We start from the raw sequence: 16,692 nt of genomic DNA, 5'->3' as shown, positions 1-16,692 counted from the left end.
TGTAGCTGCAATTTCAGTGAAAATATAGACCTTTGCAAGGCACTGCAGTAAGAGCACCTCTGGAAATCTCTAATCTGGACGTGTCTTTAATGGCAAATCAAATCTTCCTTTCGATTTTTTTCAACAGAATAAGGTACAAATTTCAACAGCTTACTTTTTCCTCACATTTGTGCAACATCTGATTTCAGTCAGCCATCCAAACCCCTATTGGAATATCAGCCACAGGTGATTTTTTTCCTCCTGTCTTTTCTCTATCAGTGGTGCTTTCATGGTCTGCAGGTTAACAGCCCTTCCAGATGGCCTCGTCGTATTTAGTCAGAATAAAACCTCGGGCAACGTCTGTGAGACACACAACAAGTTGGTTTATTTCTTAGTGAATTATTTCGCTTTCCTCTACCTGCTGATTATGTCATCAAGGCTTCCCAGTTCTCAGCATTTTATTGTTTCCCCTCCAAATATAGCTCCCCTTGATTTCAGGCTACACTTGAGGGAAGGACATTTGTTTGCCAGTTGGCAGTCTCGCCGAGTGATTACCTTCAGTCATGGCATTTTATCTCTTTTAAAAGAAGGCCCTCCATTCACTGTGAATAATTTAGAATTTTGCCACCATTGGAGGATTAAATGACTGATTGTATTAACTTAACAGACCACTTTGAGTGCATCCGCGATCAGGGTGCCAGAACAGAAGAATAGAAATGTGTAGTGCCTTTTCAGACCTCTGGCAGGTGGCTCTTTTAAGACTACTGGAGTACTGTTGGGCCTCCGTCTATGACCTGGAAGCAGCCAGCGGCAAGAATGACTTAATAATGAGTGACCCGTAGGAATAAAGTGAAGCAAAATAACATGCACACAAAATTGAAGTGCACTTCCTTGAAATATAAAGAAAAAGATTTGATTAGTGTGCTGTCACTGTGCCTTGGAAAAATATTAATGCCCCTTGAACACACTGTGTCCTTTCACAATGATAGACTTTATTGTGTTTTATTGAGATTTTATGCTAAATAACAAAACACAATTTTGCTACGTTTTCAAAAAACAATTTTTACATCTGAAAATTGTGGCATTCATTTTTATTCAGCCTCCATGAATCAAAACCTTGAGGAACCACATGTGGCTGAAATTACAGTCACAATTGTTTTAGGATGTCAAGAAAGTTAGGTTCTATTCAGATTTAAGTCTGGAGAAGTCAGCCATTCTCAAACATGAACATGAGCACCACCAAGCACCATCAGTGTAGTGATGGCTAAACTTTGTTCAGGGGAGTTTTGTTCTGCTGGAAGGAAAACCTCTGCTCCCACTGAAGAAAAACATCCTCAAATCACGATGCTATTGTGCGTTGCAATAGTGATGATGTGTTCAGGATGTCGCCCAGCATTAGTTTCCTAGCAAAGTAGCAAAGATAGCATTTTGCATATTGGCCAAAAATATAAATTTTGGTTCATCTGATCAGAACACCTATTTAACGTTTGCCACACGTTTTGAGACAAACCATAGGAATCTGTCTTTCCTTTCAGAAAGACAAACTCCTTTTAAAGGAGTCTGTCCTTTAAGAAGGACATTTTTAAAGGTTTTATTGGCTCTAGTGGCCTTTATTTGATAGTGAAATGACAGAAAAGTGGATAATAAGAGAAGGGGGAAGACACGCAGCAAAGGTCGCCAGGCCGGGAATCGAACCTGCAACAGGCGTGTTGAGCTTAACCCCTGCGCCATGACAGCACACCTGGACATTGTTCTAAACCTTACTAATATTTAACCTTCTCCAAAACTATCTATATACTGTACATGTCTGGTGTTTCTTTTGTGATGTTAATGTTGTTTGTTGACTAGTTTTCCCTAATGTACCTCTGATTCTTTCACAGCTTATGTTTATTTACACAAGGTTTAACTAGTGAACAAACTGCTGAAGATAATTAGTTCCACTGGATTTTATTTCGAAGTGTAACAGTAAAGAGGGTGGAAAACAAAGTCTGACTTTAAACTTAAAAGTCCTCTTCCACTGCATAATTATGCACTACTTAATGTCGGTCCAATGCACAAAATCCAAATATAGTGACTGAAGTTTCTGGTTGTAAGGTGACAAAACATATTAATGAGCAGTCATGAAAGGCACTGTTTCTGATGAAATATTTCAGTTTGAAAACACGGTCTTGACCTTTTCAAACTTTTGGAGTGCCGTGTTACTTGAAGAAGCTCTCTGCATACCAATCACACCGACTCAGCTCAGCAGACAGGATGAGTAGAGAACAGTTGCTTCTCACAGGCCTCTAGGCATTTGTCTCCTTCACCAACTTGACAACTTCAGAAAAGCCACAGCTAATCTCCAGCAACTCGGACAGAATAGGAATTGCTTTCATTGTCACGCTTTTAGGAGAAAGCTTCTAAATCTTCCTAACATGGAGATTATGCATTTAGATTTTTGTTTTTTTTGTAGCTTCACATAAGTTTGAAGGACACAAAGACACCCCATATATGACTTATGGGATAGCATGTAATTCTCAGAAACTCCACTAGAGGATGCAACCCACTCAAACTAAAATGCCCTTGGTCCTGGTCAGTAAACATACATAAACACTACTTTAAGTGGTGCACGCAGTGCAATCGGAATGTTAATCTATATTTGAAGCATTTACTGAGGTGTATCCTACAGGTGGGAATATCAACTGTAACCTCTTGTTTCTGGCTCCTGGTCGAGCCATGCTCCGCACTAATTAGCAAAGAGCCAGCCCTCCTGTTTGGCCTAAATTAATTAATCAGTCCTCATTATGCACACTGCTCCTCTGTAATTGCCAGCACAGGCACAGTGATGAATGATAACACAGAAAGCATTCTCATTAATGCGGAAAAGTGTGTTCCCACCCTTATAATGAGACAGCTCTTATCCACAAGAGCCTTTTGCGCACAAACACACTTTGACACAAATTGCGTGTTGACCAAGCCTATAGGAATGCTGTTTCTCAAGCTAAACGGAGCGGACACAGAGGTAACGGTGGGGTCTGTGGGGATCAGAGGGGCTGCCACGACAGCCACGCCTGACCGACTTTGAGATAAACTAAAGCTGGACGCGGCGCTATTAATTTACAGTGAGCTGCCTCTTGTGGCCCAGATTAAAACAAACATCCAACAGGTAGAATTTAAAGAGAAATCCCTGAATGAAAATCAGATTACCTTAAACCAAACCTGTTTACATAAGCTTTGTTCTCTGAGCTTTGTTATCCGAAGTACTCTGCTAGACTTTCAACATCAGACATTTATCAGAGTTCTAATCTTGACCTAAAGAACAGAGAGGGATGCCAGGTCACACAAAGCCCTGTGTGGCATTAAGACACCGTGTACTATTTCTTAGTATGACTCACGCTATTATTCTGTGGAAAAATCCATGTGATGGCTTATATCTTAGTGCTTGTAAGCCTGAAAGATAGCTTAGGAAAATCATGTCCTTCACAAATGTCACTGAGAGGTGTGCAGATGTATCTGTTTGTTTTGTGTTAATTCAACCAGCAAAAGAAAATCAACCTCAAAGGTGTAATTCTTCCCTGTCTTTCAACCGTTGTCTTTCAAAATTCCGTTGTTTTCCTTACGGTATGATTTTACAATTCCCACTAACATGGCTGTTCAGCAAAAACTGAAATCTTGTTGCTGCTTTCATCAAACAGCTTTTGGTAACAAAATTAGATTTTGTTTTGCAAATAAATTAATTATTGAAATAAATGAAAAGAATGGAAAATATGAAAGAATATTTTCAATACTTAGCCCAACACTGCTTTAGTCTTGCTCAGGATCTTCGCGCAATATTTAACTCTCCCCAATCCAAAAATATTTTGGGTTATGCACAAACTTATTTTGGAAAGCAAATGTTTTCATCTGATTGACATATTTGAATTTGGTCTTAAAAAATATCTAATTTAATAGCCAACAAATAAACCCTCTTCTCTTTTTGGATAAGGATAGGGAAAAGGTAAGCTTCAAGACCACAGTTTGCGTTAGGTGTCAATACTGAGATGAGGTTACCCACTGAGCATTTTGGAGTTGAAAATACATTTGAATAATATCAAACTGTTCATAGCCATCTAGGCTAAAAAGGCATATGTTTTGGTACGTCCAACTTTCGTCCTTGCCTTTTCTTGTAGAGTGGCTGTTGTCTGTCTTCAGCTGTCATTAGGGAAGAGGTTGGGTACACCCCTAGCAGGTTGCCACAGAAACACACAAAACAACCATGCACACACACATGCACCTAAGGCTACATTAGAAAAACCAATTAACCCAACAGTCATGTTTTTGAACTGTGGGAGGAAGTTGGAGTACCTGGAGGGAACCCACACATGGTCAAGGAAAACATGCAGACTCCATCCAGAGACCCCAGGCTGGGATTCAAACCCAAGACAATTTTTACTGCAGCTTAATAATGCTGCCAACTGCTCCACCATCCAGACCCTATTTTGGGACCTAATTTTAAAAATGGTCATTTATTAAATGGGTTTTTATCTAAATATAGACTTACTTCAGCTGAGATTGACAAGGATAAAAAAGAACAAGGAACATCTGGAATTGAATTTTGGATTATTTAGATAATCTTGATTAGATTATCTAAATAAATACACACTTTAAGTCAGCGCCCTCCTTTAAACACAGCTGGATCAAATGAATGGCTCTTTAGCAGGCCTCTGTCAGTAACTCAGGCATGTTGGAGCTGGGATGCAAAGTTGCAAGGTGGTCATGGATTTATTTACATTGGTAAATAAGTATTGACTTATTAAAAAAATACAAATTTAAATCTTTACTTTCAAATATTCCGCCAGTGCTGCATCATTGCTGTGTTACATAAGAGCAACTTGAGCACAGTTGCCTCTGTATGCAGATGTAGTTCTGTTTGGAAATATAATGAATGATCAACAGCAGACGGTTTTTCTTTCATGCAAACAAAATGAAAGTTATCTCTTTTGATATCAGGAAAGCATCTGGAAGTCGTTGCACATTCAGTGTTACTGCTCGAATGCTTCATGACACATTAGATTAAAATGTGTGTCATCTGCCATCCTCCAGTACAATACAGCTCAAATATGTTAGAAATGAAAAAAAGTGGAAATTAATTCATACTGAATCAAATGACGCAGACTATAAGCTCTGGTGTAATCTTTCTAGCATTTCTGCATGATTTACTGATTTTTTTTGTAAACCTTATGACTTTCTAAATCAGGTCAATGTGTAGATCTAGCGATGTTGCAGAGCTTTTGCTCAGTAGGTAGGCCATAAAAACACAGAAATAATAATGAGACAAGGCTCGAAAGTGATGGGACCTGAAGCTGTTTCGCCTAAGAACACACATTTCTGTGCTTTTCTTCTTTTAAACTGGGCATTCATAAATGTTGACGTCGCCACCTACTCGATATGTTCAACATTTCTGACTGAAATTTCAGATGCCGTACAAGTAGAAATAATGAACAAGCGGATGAAAAATACTTGTTTAGAGCTGGATTTATGGAACAAATACTAGACAAAACAGTGGTCTGTTGCAATAGAAGACATTTCTCTGTGTCCTCAAGAAAAAAATATGGATATGGAAAAGATAGCATTTGAAGGAATCAACTACAAGCCTGTGTAAACGAGGAATGCAACCAGTACACCAGCTACAGTCTGAGTCTTTCCACAGTCGTTGTTTGGTGGGACCTCAGGCAAATTCCTACCAGCTTAATTTTAACCTCTCGCTGTGCCTCTGCAACTGCTTTGAGCAATAAAACAAATCACTTGTGCTGTATTGTTTTGTGTCAAGACGGATGCACATGCTGAAATGGTTGAATCCCTCATCCGAAACAAGCGGATGAATCTATACAGGATAATGAGACAAGATTTGAATTTCTATACTAACACTTGAATCGTTTTTTGGTTTTAGAGAAATGCTCAATGCACCATAAAAAGAAATCAAGGTTATGGGTTATTTTTCACTTAATTTAAGACCAATAAGAGGTGCAGAGACGGGAGAAACAGATGTCTGTGTGTTTGTGCAAGTGTGACTATGTGAGACGGAGCTCGTGAAGGTGAAGAGTGAAGGTGACACACAGTGTGCATGTGTCCATTATGACATCTGTACGTGTGTGCTGGATTCCATTTGGGTGGACTGGATAAGTGGCTCAGAGTAGTTCACTTGCCAGAGCATATTCATTTCAAAGCCAACTCCGAGGCAAACACCAGGGAAGTGGGAGCAGGGAGGCTTACTGGCTAATCTGGTCAGAGAGCAAGCTGGAAGCAGGACAGAATCCTTAATGTGGGCGGATGTAAAAATGTAAAAAAAAAAAAAAAAAAAAATCTAATTAATGAGTGCTGCCACAGAAAGATTTCTCTTTGTGCACAAGCCTGCTGCGATAAGAAAACAGATGAGCAAGTAACAGAGAAAGTGTGTGTTTGAAGCAAGAGATGGAGTGTTAAACGCTAGCAGCTCAATCTGACCTCCTCCCTGACTCCCCCTGTGTGAGTTCCAGTCTGAGACCTGTGTATGGGCTCTTACACTTGGATGTCAAGCATGATCCTTTTGTCCTCTTCCACATGGATGCCCCAAATGCAGTCCTGCCCCTTGTCGTAGGCCTCGGGCCAATTAGGAGACAACACCACGCCAGCAGAGTCTGTGATCTCTCCGCTGCACACAGCTGTAACACACAGAGACAGCAAAGTCAACACAAAGAAACAAACTGCAGCCAATTTACAGACGGAGGAGTGAGATCAAGCCTCTAAAACGCAAACACTGGTGCAGGGATTCTGTTTTTTTTTTTTGTGTTTTTTTTTAATTTAATTCAATGAACCCTGACTTTAAAGGACGAGTGCAATGGAACATGCTTGGCAGGATCGTTGTAAAACTGTGTACCAACAATGAACTACTTGGCGACCGTGACCCAAAAGAGCAAAGAATTTAATTTTCCCATATCTGGCTTTACAAGAACGCTTTTCAATTTTACTCTGTGACGGAGTGACCAGGCAGGCATTAAAGCAACCAAAGTAAGGTCAGCAAATTGTGTGTAAGTATGAGGGTGTGGCCTTGTATTTGATACATTGTAAGTGTTTCGGGGTTATGGGTTAGGTTTAGGACTAAGGTGGGAATTGAGTTTCGATTAGGTTTAGGGTCAGCGTCGGGGTTAGGCAACAAAAAGTAATACAAAAATTAATAAAAGTCAATGCAAAGTCCTTGTGAAGACAGAAAGATGTATTATATGTGTACATAAGATGAGTGTGAACAGAGAGCAATAGGTTTAGCAGGCTGTTATTAAGTACTGTACATAGTCTGCGCTCTGTGGAGAGTTCAATTCAGGGCAGCTATTGTGTGCCTTTAATCTTGAGCACTTGAAAAATCTGCCCTGAAAGCACACATATCAAAGTAAATCATTCCCATAATCCTAAGAGGGAATTTATCACGGATCAGAGCAAACCAGCTCAGGAAGACACAGTTAAATGCTTTTTGGATTTAATGTTTGAACAAAAGACATCACCACCTACTGAAATGATCAAGCAAACACCATGAAATCTCTAGATTGTTTAGACCAGGCATATTTGACTAGGTTTTTTTTGTGTGACTTATTTAAAAAGTAATAATAAAATAAGACTTGATGCATTATAACAATGATAATGAGATTGTCATGGCATAATTACTTTTTATTACAAAATACCATGATGATATAAAACTTACATCAAAAATATTTCATTAAGATTTGAAACACATGTACAATATGGTCACTGCCTTCATTTAAAATAATATCTATTCCTTCTAATATTTCCCACAGCTGTTTAAATAATCTAACATCTTAATCACTACATTTAATAATTTCAAATTTTATTGGCACATTTAGGCAAACTTTAACAGCATTTTTCATAAATGTGCTTAATGGGCTGAATATTTTTGCTTCTGATATTCTGTTGTTTTCATAAAAGTGAAAAAGTTATTAGTTGGTCAATTAGGCATCATCCTATGTAGTCAGGTTGCAGTCAGTGTCTTTACAGACATTCTGCCTGTAGCTTGCCAGCTGTAATTTTAAAATAATCTTTTATTCCAAGCCATAACTGTGGGTTTTTTAATCAGCCAGAAACATTTCTGAACAGCCAAATGTGACAGTTTTATTATCCAAAAGAAGAAAAAAGAACTGGCACAATTTTAAGCTGACATGCAGTGCAACAACAGGTGGGGGAAGGACATTACTGTGTTAGTATGTGTTTCAGATAAACCACAAAAATGCTGGTTACTCTGTCAGTTTCTCTGGGCTCTCATTAGAAGGACTCTAATCTATAGGAAAGACTAGATGAAAAAAAAACTGTCAGCTGACAATAGAATGCCGTTTTTTGAGGCATAATAATATTTTTATTGGCAAGTGTTTTTATTTTTCACCTTTTCAGCAATTATTGCTACAACCACAAAAAACTCTAAAACATCTATACTCATCTGTAAGAGTGTTATGTTCAGAACTGTTTTCTTTGGTTCCTTAAAGTGCATTTATTTTATGGCAACTTTGTTTGCCATTAATGGACAACTAGGTGTTGTGACGAATTAAATCATAACATTATGAAGAACTACTCCCTTCTCACACTGTGCAATATTTTCACAGCTACTTGTAGAATGTGTCAAGGGATGGGAATTGGGAGGAGATTTAATGGGAGATTGAAGAGATACACGTGGAAATATGAGCCCTACTCCCATACATATGCAGACAGCAAACACAGAGGAAGGCCAACTGAGTAGGATGTAAATGGCTTAAAATGGGATTCGGGGCATGCAGTGGTGGCATAGTGGTCAGCGCGACCCATATTTGGAGGCCTTGAGTCCTCGATGCGGCCGTCGCGGGTTCGACTCCCGGACCCGGCGATATTTGCCGCATGTCTTCCCTCCTCTCCTTCCCCGTTTCCTGTCAGCCCACTGTCATATAAGGGACACTAGAGCCCACAAAAGACCCCCTGGAGGGGTAATAAAAAAAAAAAAAAAAGGGGATTTGGACAAAATCTGTTCGCTTACCCCTGCAGGCGGGTTCCGTCTCATTCCACTGTGGGTTTTGAGAATCCACGCATTCGATCACTACGGAACCTTGCTCCAGTGTGTAGCCAGGATTACATGAGAATTCAACTACAGCTCCCATGCTGTAGGTGGAGTCACTGCTGCTGAAGTTGCCATACTTTACAAAGGGCTCGTAGCACATCCCCTTTGCAAAGGCTGCATTGACAAAGTAAATAGTTAGGGACCTGTGACATTGCATGTACAAAATGAATCACTCTGCAGTGCACGTGATCTGCTTGCCTTCGTATCTGATGGCTGCTCCAGTGGATGTCATCGTCCCATCTGTGGTGAACTCCACAAACAAGTAACGGCCGGTGCTGAGCACGCCCTCGTTTGGCAAGTATTCCACTTCGTAGGAGTCATATACAGGAGGAGAGTCGATGTTGTTCCCATTTTTTATCAACAGCCTGTTTAGAAACACACCGGCAAAAATAGTCCTGTGAATTAGACTGGGAAGTAAAATAAGAAAAAATTAACTTTCCACGAGACTCTTGTAGTTGCAGTTGCAACAACTTTGTGGTAATATCCCAGATCGGTCTTGTAATAAGGCGAATGACCATGCATGACAGTAGCCACGTCGATCAGTAGATTCAATTGAAAATGTAATGAATCTGCTGTCCCCTATTTCATGCTACATCAGCCTCCTCAGTTCACTGGACTTAAAGAATGCTCTTAAAGGATTGTAGTGACAATACATGCTTTCAAATTCATCCATTACTCTAAAGACTTTGGTCATTAATGACCCTTGAGAATGTAATGCTCTGTTCACATGGATAATGTCATTCAGATGGTAAGTTTAGGGCTTGATAGTATCAGCTATTAGCTAAAGAAAAACACAACAGCAAGTCCAATGTGTTGACTTGTCCTGCAATTTCTTCAGATCTTAATCTCAATGAGTATCTGTGGGATGTAGAGTACAAATAATTAGTCTAAACTTTACAACTGGTAAGATCTAATGAATCCGTTAGTAAAGGTTTGCGTAAGATAGTAAACTCCTTTTGGACTAGTTGAGTCTCTTTCTCTACTAACGGGCCTTTATGAGGCTTTTTATGTTTGTTTTTCTTTTTCAGAATTATGTCAGGTATAGCCCACCTGTCATCATCTTCTGCCAGAGCAACCTTCTCGAAGTGAATGTGAAGCCGGTGGCCTTCGGGGGCTTCCAGTACCCAGTGGCAGGTCAGATTGTTGCTGTAGTTGCCAGGGAAACCAGGAGAGACGATACGACCATAGGTGGCATTCTTTATCATCCCCCCACAGGACGCTATATGAGAAGAAACCGAGCAAGAGACGGGAGAGCAAGAGGATAAAGAGTTAGAGGGTAAAAGCTAGATGAGAAATGTAATGAAACTATGGAAGGGGGGATTTCAGAGAAAAGTCACTGTCTGTGGACAGATTGCATCAATATCCAATGGACTGTGGCTGTGCAACACCAGGCAGCTCTCCTGGGTCTAAGAGTGTCTTAACGCGGCAAAATGGCAGCGGTAATGCTATCAGCCGAGAGCAGCTGCAGGCAGGCGATGTGAAAAGGCCGGAACAGGAAGATGAGCCTTTACAAGCAGGAGACTGACAGCCACATGTGCTAATCAAGGCAGCCAGGTCCGACGGCTTTGTTTTGCCCCGTCTCTAAAGAATAGCTCCCTGTGCACAGTTGGTCTCTCAAATCAACTCAGTGGGAGACACTCTGGTGAAAAGCGTTCATTAATCAAAATTACCAGTTTTCTTCAGGAAGGCTGGAAAAAAAAAAAAAGGCTCGCTTTGTTTTCGAAGGTTCGCTTTTGTTCTCGATTTCAGTTGTTAAAAATGTTAGGAATTTCATTCTTAGCGAGATGTTTGCTGTGATTATTAGATAGTGAAAAAAATGAATGTAGGTGGGTTTAATGCAACACAAAAGTCAAATAAACCAAACCAAATCACACATAGGCGTGGCTGTGGTCCCTACTACTGGGGCTCCACTCTACTGTATATCGCTACGACAATTCCAACTGCAGAGATTTATTTGAATAAGCTTAGCAAAGGAATTAGTTGCCTTACCTACGCATTGAGGTTCTTTTCCACTCCAGTAGGGTGTAGTTGCATTGCGACATGTGAGCATTTTGGGACCTTGCAACTTGTATCCAGTAAAACAACTGAAGTAGGCCTCCCCACCAGCATGGAGATTGGTCACTGAAACTTCTCCACCCGCAGGTTCTTTGGGGAATGTACAGCTGAGCACAAAAGCTGGAGAGAAGAGAAAGTCACAGAAAGAAAACAGAAAATAGAGGCATCTTTAATCAGCATAGATAGATAGATAGATATTTCATATGAAGCAACAATAAACAGATCATTTGCATACAATTCTGTATAGACAATATCCTGTCCTACAATGTGCACAACCGCTGTTATTTTGAATGTGTGTTTTTTATGTGTTCACCATGTTGTGTCCTCCCCCAGATCACTGTTTATCACTGTTAAATATTTGCATATAGAAGGGGAGTGGACTTTTGTTGCCCATTATTTCTTCAAACAAATCAAACACTATATTTCAGCCAACTGTCTCAGTCCTTGTAAAACGTTCACACAATTAGAATTGGTGCGAAACTGAGCATTAGCTCCCTAGTCTTCATCTGCTATTTGTAATTTACCAACAAATAAAATATGCAAATGTACAGAGGGACGTTTGGAGCCCTTGGTAATAAATAGCACTGCGTGATTCTTGTTACTGCAACTATGTTGACAAATGGAGGTTTCGCTGATAAGCTGAACATCCCAGTGGGTCTGTAAAATGATAGTGGGAGGAAGAATAGCCTATGTTGCATCTGTCCAAGACGTACGATTGCTGTGGGGTAAGATCAATGTTTCTGGAGTTCCTTTGCATTGTTGTCCTGTCCCTGTTTTTAAACAAATGGTGCAGAATGGGATGAAGTTAGCATAGATAATGAAGTAAGCAAAGCAAGCCTTTAATGGAAGCTATTAAACAACCTTCTCCTCCTGTCTAATAACCGCACTGTTCTACCTCATTAGTGAAGGGACTTTAATGACCACACCAAAACTTTTAAACTTCTTGAAATGTGTGAATAACAGAAATAGCTCTATAATTGGATCCAGTATGGTTGGCGCTACAACAACAAAGGCATTATGAAAGCCGTATGAAACAGAAAACAGCTAGAACTTGACCAGCCTAATTTGAGCACACTTCTCAGGAAAGACTCTGACCAAGGAGGAATTAGCAACAATGATTCAAGCACTCCTTAGCAGACAGCAGGTAAGACGGGCATAAGTTCAAATCATATATATTTTGTGTTTGTAAATCTGAATTGTGAAGAAAAAATGTCAACCAGTAAAGCAACCATATCTTTGTGCATCCAATTTATGTGGGTGTATAAAACACCCAATTCAAATATGTTCCAGCAGAAAGTCTGAAAGATGAACCAGTTACACATTAATCGATTTAAGCTAACCTTTACCCTGATTCTTAAGTCTCTCAAGAAGTTCCCCAGCCTTAACGTAAAAAAATGCAGAGTGACTAAAGTTAATGGCAAACAGAAAAATCATCCGAATGAACGACAGCTGAGAGAAAAAAAAGTAATCTTAACATTTTTACTCGTTCACAGGTAAATTTTTAACTTCCTTTTAAAGCCTTTTCCACCTTTCGTAAAGGTATTTCCGTCAGAGCTCCAATGCCAAACAAGACACGGAATGCTAGTAGGTTGTATGTAACTGTACAATTCGATACTCTCAGGTGAAAATGTGTTGCGCAAAGAGATGTGGGGCAAGTGAAGGTTAAACTGCACAAAAATTAAACCAGCTCTGTAGTTTGGCTTTGAAGTGTTTTCACTTCAACCAGCCATTTGTAGAGTAAAAGAAATGTGATAGGTTTTATGCTGTTACCTTGAGACTAAATTGTCTATTCGAAATGTCATTCTATTAGTCTTTGAAGTAAAACGTAAGGAAAAACAGCCCTAAATGCTTAATGGCCATAAAGGTTTCTCAAACCTCTTACTTGCATGTTTTTTTGTTTTTTTTTCTTGAGCAAACCACTGGTTTCTTATGAAACAGGACCTTTGCTTTGCAGTAAATCAGTGAGCCACAGGGACAAAGCACTCTGCCCTTGGGTCATCCATTCCATTCATAGTTTATCACTAGCTCCAATGAACCTAGTTATTGCCATTATCATAGCAGCATTTAAATCCCTATTGAGCATACGACGGGGGAGCCAGAGGCAAAAATCGTGGAGCCAATTCCTGAAGTATTAAATTACGTGCTGCTTCCATTCCAGTAGATGTGGTGCTGGGCCATAAAGCCTGATTGTTTTGCCATTAGAAATAATAGATCCACGGTGCAGGCAGCCAGGAAGATTAGCTGCTGGTGCTGTAGAGCCACAGGAAACAGATGTGGAGCTGATGTCTGTTTTTCTGTTGTTTTCTTGTAAAAATGTCAAGGAGAAGACATGCACATATACAATAAGGTGTAGAGCTCAACAAGTATGAACCAGAATTTTAGACCCAATGTTGCATCATATTAAAGAGCGAATATTAAAATCAGTGTTGTTTGCACTTAGACATTGCACATTTTGTGCCATTTGCATCACATAATGCTAATAATATTGACACATATGACTGCTGAAGTATTCAAATATTGTCTGACTGAACACTGTTAATAGTTACATATCCAGTTATAAACAGTATGCCACAGCATCGTGCTACAGTGTTTCGGTGATGGTAGCATAGATAAAAAAAAAAAAATTGTAACATTGCTGATAAAATTCTGCACTCATGCTCTCATTTTCTGTAACCTACCTAATCCTGTTCAGGGTCACTGCAGGGCCGCAATTTATACCAGCAGTTATAGAGCAAGAGGTATATATCCTGGACAGAAGTCCATCATTATGACACACAAATATCCAAGCAAGCACCCAAGGTAAATTTATATTTTCTATTTCATGTCTTCTTAAAACAGCTAGACTAAAACCAACCCAATTTGGATTATTGTGCTTCCATCCATTTGTATTCATCAGCCTATTGTTCTATAGCCGCTTTATTCTTGAAAGGTCGTAGGAGGGCTGGAGTCTATCTCCTGCTGTCAATAGGCTAGAGGCGAGGTTCATCTGTTGAGAGGTCACCAGTCCATCACAAAGACAAACAAGAAATAACTATGCGTCCACACACTCACGTCAAAGGGTAATTTAGAATGACCAACTAACCTGTCATGCATGTTTTTAGTTGAGGAAGCTGGAGCGACGATGCAAACTTCTCACATAAACCCATGACCTTTCTGCTGTGAGGTCAGATTGCAACTTCGTGCCCATTCAACTCTGAGTGATATTTTTGTTTTTAGTTATACTCTGCCATAGAAATGGTCAAATAGGAAAAAAATATAAAATTTACTATAGAAATTACTATACATTACTAATATTAGGTTGAAACGACCCAATTTTTGCCATAGTAGCATAAATGTAATCTGACCATTGCCCTGCCAAGGACTTCCACTTGATTGTAATCACTCTTCCATTCTCCGTCTGGGTTTTCTCTCATTGAGATGAATTTCTCTGGAAGAAATTCAACCGGGCCAATCACAATGAAGTTGATTTTTTTATTTGTTATGCAGTTTTAAAACTGTAGCCTTCCTATAGTTTGGCAAAAGCAGCGGAGGAAGTGAACGAAGCTGTTCAGTCGATGTTGGCCACGCTTCCAAATAACATTATTAATTAACATTCACAGCCGCCTCGTTCGGCTCGGCACTTCTCCCTTCGCAGTGGAGGAGGGCTGTTTTACAGTGCAGGCAATTTTTGGTAAGCTCCATGGCATCACACTGTCATCTTACATACTTACGTCATGGCCAGTCCGCAAGCAATCATGCAAGTCTCTACAAAGTAAAGCGTAGAACAAGGGGCTGTTTTTTTTTATCAAGCTAGTGTATAACTAGAATTTGTGTTAAATAAATTCCCCAGGCAGTAATATAGTGCTTATTTTTCCACTCTCAGGACACTGTTTGTATCTGGAGTAAGATTGTTGAAGACACTCTGTGGTTCTGAGAAAATTGTCTTAGCCAGCGCCACAGTCACAGGCTTTCCTTCTAATAAAAAATAGATGTTTTAAGCATCCTTGAGTATTGACTTTCTTAATAATTCTTACGTCTCATACATATATTGACAATGGATTATCACTTAGAAAAATTGGCTGCAGCCCTGCTAACAAATACAAAAACCATGAATGAGTATTTTGTATGCAATCGCTATTTTCACCAGCTCCAGATAATCAAAATGAGGGAAATCATTCAAAGGCAGCAACCACTTCTCAAAAAAAAAAAAGTTTGCCATTCACTCACACATCTGTCAAATTAGTTGTTTTTTTTTCCCCTGCTGCATGCACATTTCATTTGCCTAAGTACTTAAAATTGAGAATGCTCCTCTTCAACCAGTAATGGACAAATGCTGTGGAGTACGGTAGAATTGTTGAGACGAGAAAACCGGTAATAGTGAGTTACCCAATAAATTTGGACACACAAATAAAAATGCATTTCACTTTAGGTCCACTGACTGCTATATTGTTGCGTGATTGTGTATTTGTGTGGGCGTGTGTGTGTCTGTGTGTTTATTTCCTAAATGAATCCAATCATGTAAGGAGCTGGAATTGGATCAAATTGGCCAAGGTGAGGGCAGGAGATAATGAAATGGGGGTGACGGAAAACAAAACAAACCATGAATGTTGTGTAGATTGGTACTATTATTTAATGGAAGTTTATTTGGGGAGTATCATTCATTTTCTGTTACATTGACATTTAAAGAAAAATGTGTTGTCAGGGGAAACGTGCGCTGTTCCAATGACTAGTCATTTCTTGTCAGCTAGTGTGATGAGCAGATTTAGCAACAATCCTTTGTAAGCGACATGTGGGAGGGGGTGACTGTCATTGCATCCATGCCTCATGTCGATGGCTGTGCATCAAGACATTGCCTTTTACAGAAAGATCGATGGTGTTGTCTCTGGGAAAGTGATTCAGTTGTAAAAAGTGAAACCATTGCTTTGCCCTGATATGGCCTATTGATATTTACGTGGTTGGGCAAAATCCTCAATTTTAATGGTCATTTATTCAATAAAGGCTATTAAAGAGAGCTAACTTTGAACTAAAGGAGGAATTCAGTCAATGCTCCTCAGAAGCCTTGATAAATTGTGAATCACATACCCTTAGTAGAAGACATGTGGCCACCATAGTTGTCACTACAGCATATTAGTTAAATTCAGTCAGAAATGCTTGCACAATATCACAGCACTGGCAAAGATAAAACTACACCTATTAAATCAAAACATCTTCACAATAAATGGGGAATTAGTTCAGCAGGATGTTAAAAATTTCTGCGTTTTAAATGTTCGCCTAAAAACAATACAAGCAGGGTGTGACCGGCAGGCGTGTCCTCAAAGCTGGGGGTCGACAAGCCCAATCCGGAGGAACCTAAAGAGCAGCAGATTTAAAGAGGCAGGGGATTTAAACAGCCAGGGTAAAGACTATTTGGCTCTATAACTGGCAATAAGGCCTACTACGTTTTATGAGCGCCCGCATTCCTTGATTTTACGAAAATACTTATCAACAAACACCACCCACCACCACCTGCTGATTTCAGCCTCTGTGGGTATCCTGACCTTCCTCCCCCGCAACTCCACTATCTCTAGTCGTAAGCTAATCATCCCACCCATCAT

General features: G+C 39.7%; 1 protein-coding gene across 1 annotated transcript in view; it reads right to left on the bottom strand.

The window, feature by feature from the left end:
* LOC116728612 (seizure protein 6 homolog) overlaps positions 1-16,692 on the bottom strand; it is a 115,124-nt gene that overhangs the window by 12,082 nt on the left and 86,350 nt on the right. Inside the window, exons 5-9 of the mRNA XM_032576853.1 lie at positions 11,054-11,239; positions 10,115-10,283; positions 9,263-9,429; positions 8,984-9,178; positions 6,500-6,638 (exon numbers count right to left, since the gene is read on the bottom strand). Coding sequence (XP_032432744.1) covers positions 6,500-6,638; positions 8,984-9,178; positions 9,263-9,429; positions 10,115-10,283; positions 11,054-11,239 — 856 coding nt within the window. The remainder of the gene's footprint in view (positions 1-6,499; positions 6,639-8,983; positions 9,179-9,262; positions 9,430-10,114; positions 10,284-11,053; positions 11,240-16,692) is intronic.

Source organism: Xiphophorus hellerii, chromosome 11, assembly GCF_003331165.1.
Source record: "Xiphophorus hellerii strain 12219 chromosome 11, Xiphophorus_hellerii-4.1, whole genome shotgun sequence".
Classification (NCBI taxonomy): Eukaryota; Metazoa; Chordata; class Actinopteri; order Cyprinodontiformes; family Poeciliidae; genus Xiphophorus; species Xiphophorus hellerii.
This window is presented reverse-complemented; position numbering and strand designations above follow the sequence as displayed.